The sequence below is a fragment of the Priapulus caudatus genome, unplaced genomic scaffold, assembly GCF_000485595.1.
Source record: "Priapulus caudatus unplaced genomic scaffold, Priapulus_caudatus-5.0.1 Scaffold812, whole genome shotgun sequence".
Taxonomy (NCBI): Eukaryota; Metazoa; Priapulida; class Priapulimorpha; order Priapulimorphida; family Priapulidae; genus Priapulus; species Priapulus caudatus.
Window position 1 is genome coordinate 196798 of NW_014577873.1, and position 5948 is coordinate 202745.

Sequence of the window (5948 nt, forward strand, 5' to 3'; positions counted from 1 at the left end):
CTCTCTCTCTCTCTCTCTCTCTCTCTCTCTCTCTCTCTTTCTCTCTCTCTCTCTCTCTCTTTATATTTCTATCTTTTTTGCTTAAATCGGTGTGAGATGGAGGGGAAGTAGGGGGGTTCTTTAGCAGGAAAGCACCATGTGTATCCACGTTTTGGTACCTGGGAACAGACGAAAATAATCGAGATAGAAGCGTTTGCTCAAAACGGTTATTCTCGCAGAAGTCGAACCGCGCTCTCGCGTGAGGTTGGGTACGTTTTCCGCGAAACGAGACGTGAAGCGACGTCGGCAGCAAACAATTATCATCTCTCCACCTCCCTCTCTCCTTCTTTCTCTTCCCTTTCGCTGTCTCCTGGGAAAAAAGCATCTAAAGCACACGAGTTGAAGATTTTGACAAGAAGGTGCAGATTGCATTGGCTGAGATCATTGGCAAAACCATCTGTGTGATGGAGCGGGGAGGTAGGGTGGTTTTTAAGCCGAAAACCACCATGTTTATCCAGATTTTGGATCTCACACAGGGGTAGAAATTAGTTTGACAATTTACAGGCCAGCCGGGCCTGTAGGTAAGGGATTTTACAGGCCTGCCAGGCAAATTCTACAGGCTGGGGACAGTTTTGCATGCTGGGGGTGGATTTTCTACGAGCCCGTCGGGCTTGCTAGTATTAGAAATGTTAGGCCTGAGCCTTAAAATATGGGGATCGGGCCCGCGGGCCCATTAGGATTTCGACCCATGACACAAAATCTGCGTGCTTTGCGTTCTGCAGGTGCAGGCCTGCCTCGTGCAGAGCGTCTGGGAGGATCTCGCGGGGCAGTGGCAGCGCTGCAGAGTCAGGCCTGCCGCGCAGACGACTTCCATCGCCGGGAAGCCAGGGGGCGCCACCGCTCGCGAGTCCTCGGACACCGACGGCAGCAGGGACGGGCCGCCGGAGAAACGCAGGAGGCTGCTGCAGAGATCGGGCGGCGGTCGATCCGACGTCGTCCCCGATACCAGGTAAACTTTGAAACAAGCGAACGGTCCACGCTCGTCTGTCCACTACCTCGAATGATTCTCCGTATCTATGTATCTATATCTACTCAAAGCTCATAATATAAGCTATGTCCTCTGTGTGCCGATATATAGATACCGGGTAAACGTCAAAACAGGGGAACTGTCCCACCCTCGTCTGTCCTCTACCTCGAATGTTCAACCCTATCTATACTTGATACTCGTAATATAAGCTATGTCCTCTACGTGTCTGTATATAGATGTAAGTTATATCCTTGAAGGTAATATCTTGTTAAAAAAGAACGATTCCACGTTAGTTCAACGTACGATAGGGTTATGTGGATGGGGGGTGGAAATTAAGCAGATTGTGCTACTCATCTGCACGAGCTTTTTGGCAGAGAGGGAAGAAGAACTTCTCCTTCCACGGGACCACCGTTCGACGCGAGAAAGCAATCCGAATTTTGAGTAACGCCATTTGAGGTGCGCGCGTAGTGCTAACGTAAACCCACGGTCGTGATCGCAGCCGTTCTGTGCCGCGCTGGCAGGGAAAAAATAACTTTTTTTTACGGGAGCTCTTTTTCACGGGAAGTCTGGAAAAAATAGCTCTCGCCAAACATTTTACGGGAGCTATTTTGAGCCTCACGGGAGTGATTTCGGAGGTTTGAAGAGCGAATCGCTCATCGCTCCCGTGTATTTTTTTACCTTGCGTGCTGGTACAGTTGCAGTGTCGCTCTGTGTTGCAGTGCCGATGCTGTAGCGGCAGCGGCGGGTTCTGAAGCCGGCCCAGCGATTCCCAGGTATTCGAGCATCTCGGAGGTTCTCTCCAGCATCGATGAACAGATGAAGCAGCTCGTCGATACTCTAGAGTCGGCATTGCAAGACGAGGTAATCTCGTTATCGTCGGAGGAAAAATTAGTGAAGCGTGGGGGGGGAGGGAATTGATAGAATAATAATTAATCGAGCGAGAATTCAGTGAGTATTTCGTGGTATTGTTGTGGTAGAAAGGAAATGCAAAGCTTAACGTCAGAGAGATTCTCAGTACGGGTCCGAAAATCCGGTCGGTCACGTTTTTCGAAAATTTTGATTTCTTCTGTTGAATCTTTCTTGCTCGCCTCGCATGTGGAAGGTCAGGGGTTCAACTCCCGGCCGGGCCATACCAAAGACTTGAAAAATGGTACACACGGCTTCTCTGCTTAGCATTCAGCAAATAGATATAGTGTGGCAAGTTAACTCGCAGTGCTAACAGTGGACTAACTCCCTACTGTAGCATTTACTGTGAAAGCAGCTGCGGGGCCTCAGGGTTACTGAAACGGAGATAGGCACCGCCCTATCTGCCATATAGGCGCGGGAAGGATTTAACTAACTGTTGAATCTATAGCAATATCCATAAAAATTGGCCATTCCCACTCCAAAGTTAGCTGTTCCAGACCTGGAGGGACGATGGGCTGCCATTTGCAACACGAATAAGATACTTTGACTGAACTGCTCAGCATGGTCAGTTGAATTCACAACCAGATAGTGCGTGAAGATGTAAGCGAGGCAAGGTTCAGAAAACTTGCCAACTTAAATTTTTCAACGTCCAGACGCAGCCTTTTCCGACCCGCACCTTCGAAGGGATATGCGTCCTCGTCGAGGTCGTGGTCGTTTCCATGGCGACGCATCGGAGCGAATCTCGGACGACGTGGGAGTCGTGGATGCCGAGTCGTAGCCTCGCCGCGATAGTAGAGCTCTGCGCATCCGTCGTATGCCGTGCAGCCAGCAGCCAACCACCGGAGGTGGCCGTTAGCGCATACAGCACTGCACTGCGATTGGTCGGCGCTCTGCTCTACGTCACAGGTGCGAACCCACACTTTTCGTATTTTGTTACGTGAGAACCGACTTTCGAGGTTCATACATGTCTAATGCGATTACATGTAGTAAGTTTCGCGCGCCATGTCTCCCCTACGTTTGTACATTACACCTGTATGCTGGCGCCATCTGCACCGGTAAAGAAGCGAACCCCTTTCCTATGCCGTCATTTGGTCTTTGTATGTTTTATAGATTTGGTCTCCGTGGAGATGGACCAGCTTCAGGTGTTCACATGGATAGCATCGCTGCCTTGGTTAAGTGTGAGTATTGTGTCTTATGTAATTTATTCTTAAGTGTATGTGTCCAAGTTTATGAAGCTTGGCTCAATTCCTAGATGTATTGTCGAGTTGATCTATGTGCAAACTAGTCGAGACTAAGGTATGTATGTAAGCGATTTTCTGTATTTTATGGCATGACATTTTTTATGAATTTTACATATATCTGCTTGTAGTTGTGGATGTAGTTTAAATTGACACTAAGAACTATGCTATAGCAATTGTATGCAGAGCATTTTGTATTAAAAAACGTAAAAAGACGTGCATAATATGTGTAAATTCATTATTACTACTCTCATTTACCTTGTAGCTAATTATATGTTTATTGTTGCATGAAATTCGTTGTATTGTCTGTAGAACGAGACATCCTGGGTGGACCTAAGACTTGGGAATGCGAGTGAGGTTGGAGCCACCAGTGCCAAGCTAACTCCTCTGATCGGTGAGCGAAGATAGATCTGGAAAAATTTGTGAATGTGTGCGATTATAGAATTGGATTACGGACAAGCTTTTGTTAGCAACTACATCTCTAGAATGACCACTTTTGGTGGCTACCACCAAGGCTTTCGGCATTTCCCTAGAGTGATAGTTATACAGAGAAACCACCTCTATGGAATGTCCACCTGTCCATAAAGGCCATTTTTCTCATTTCCCTTGAGTGGCCCTTATATGCTGGTGTGACTGGAGTTTATATTCAGATTACAGAACTTAATCGAGTTTGTGATAACAGTTATTTGGCATATTTCTTGCTATCATTGAGCCGCTTGTAACTATATGGATTGCTACCTTGTTCACACATAGCTGAGCTGCCTTCTGCTCTGTATTCCCCTATGTTTGAAATTGACTGTCTTCTGCAGATGTGAGTGTGCGGTGCAACTGCCTGTCAATGATGGCTCAGCTTCCTCGTGACGTCGCGCCCGGATGGAGGACGCACGTGCTGCGTGTCGCCATGGTGAGATTCCTTTGTACCGCTCTACATTGTTCCCGTCCCGGAACGTTCCTCTTTTGTTCTTTGTTCCGACGACGCGCCAGATTATGCGCGAAGATTTGTTATTAATGGGAGAAGATTTCGAAGCCCAGTCTGCAGGGTTATACGTTTCTCTCAAGATACGGGAGGCATCCTGGGCCGGAGGACATGGAGCAAGAGGGATGTGAATTTTATTACGGATGTAGATTGAGTGCTGATCGATCGTCGACACGGTCCGAAACATTTAACGCAATGGCTGCGTTTCTGCTTTTGAGTTATTTCACGTGCTATTGGCTCAACATCACGATTGGGTGCGTTAATTACAGAGCGACGGCAGCAGCGAGCTTCGCGCCGCGGCAACCAGGGGTGTGACCAGTCTGCTGCAGCGCCATGGCAACGCATCTCACCACCTTGTCTTCGACCTTCTCCAGTAAGCTTCCCCCAGAGGAGTAATTTTTTACTTTGGCATTGTCATTCGCTTGCGTGCATCATGCTAAGGATGTTTGTAACTTTGTATGATGACTAGATCATACATCAAATCAGGTTGAGATCTCAACTAACTAACTAACTAACTAACTAACTAACTAACTAACTAACTAACTAATTGACTAACTAACTAACTAACTAACTAACTAACTAACTAACCCTGTTGTAAGTCAAGTTATTTATACGTGAGCATAGGCGTGGCAGGTAAAACTTGCTATGTGAATTGAAAAATATTTACCTGATATAGATAGATTCTATGCGTGCGCGTACACAAGTTTATATATTGACACAACCTGCAACATGATTTTGTTTGCAATCTGTCGTGGGCACGCATATTATGCGGTCGAACGGCTATCTATGCAAACTTTATCAGGCTGCACGTTTTCTTTTTAGTCCACGGGTCGAAGATTCTGACAAGAAGGTGCAGATTGCATTGGCTGAGATGATTGGCAGAACCGTCTGTGTGATGGCAGGCACATCTCGTTTCGTCAGGTTACTATACATTTGTTGTCTAACGTTACGGAGTTCGCTCGCTCGGTGTTAGAAAATGTTTTCTGATTTTGCACTCATTTAGTAGATGAAACATCGGTCACGATTCAGCCAATTATGCCTTTGGTACTTGCTGTAGTACACCTACACTAGTACACCTACATGGTTCACAAAAAAGTGCTCCTTGCACTAAATTGTCAGTAATTTGTCTATTAGTATTAATTTTCCAGCACTCCCTGACTAAATTCAGTGCATAAATATGAATATATAATATAAATATAAATGTAAATAAATAACATAAATTTAAATGTAAATAAATAACAAATTTAAATGCAAATAAATAACAAATATAATATATATATATATTTATATATATTATATATATATATATATATAATATATATATATATATATATATTATATAATATATATATATATATTACTAATTTATATATATATTTATATTATAATTATATATATATATATATGAAATATAAACACGGTTATTTCTTCTGCTTGTGTAACGGCTGTGATTTATCGTATGCGACAGGCCAGGAACGCCAGCGTTCGTTTCACCGCTGTGCCTACAGATGGCGTTGCGGTGCGACTCATGCGGCGACGGCGACGTGGGCCGGCTCCCCGCGCGCGACTCCCGGCGGCGGGAGCGGAGGAGACAGAGACAAGGACACAACTCGTCGATCTAGATGTCGTCGCTCCCCTCTTCACCCTGCTGTCGAGCTTTGTTGCTGATATCAAACTGGGTGAGGATGTGGTTGGGGGGGGGGGTTATGGGTGGGATGGTGGTGGTGGGGGTGGTGGTGTTGAAACCTGCATGCGATTGTGCACGTGCATGTGCTCTTTGAGCTGAAGTTTTATCTAGTTGTGATGAGTTTTATTTTTAACT

At 45.6% G+C, this 5948-nt stretch overlaps 1 protein-coding gene across 1 annotated transcript in view; it reads left to right on the plus strand.

Annotated features, from left to right (window-relative positions):
* LOC106813709 overlaps window positions 1–5748 on the plus strand; it is a 9786-nt gene extending 4038 nt beyond the window's left edge. Inside the window, exons 2-10 of the mRNA XM_014817918.1 lie at window positions 762–988; window positions 1726–1867; window positions 2566–2818; window positions 3023–3090; window positions 3463–3544; window positions 3960–4054; window positions 4396–4499; window positions 4949–5047; window positions 5595–5748. Of these exons, the coding sequence (XP_014673404.1) occupies window positions 762–988; window positions 1726–1867; window positions 2566–2818; window positions 3023–3090; window positions 3463–3544; window positions 3960–4054; window positions 4396–4499; window positions 4949–5047; window positions 5595–5748 (1224 nt within the window). The remainder of the gene's footprint in view (window positions 1–761; window positions 989–1725; window positions 1868–2565; window positions 2819–3022; window positions 3091–3462; window positions 3545–3959; window positions 4055–4395; window positions 4500–4948; window positions 5048–5594) is intronic.
* The last annotated feature ends 200 nt before the right edge of the window (window positions 5749–5948 follow it).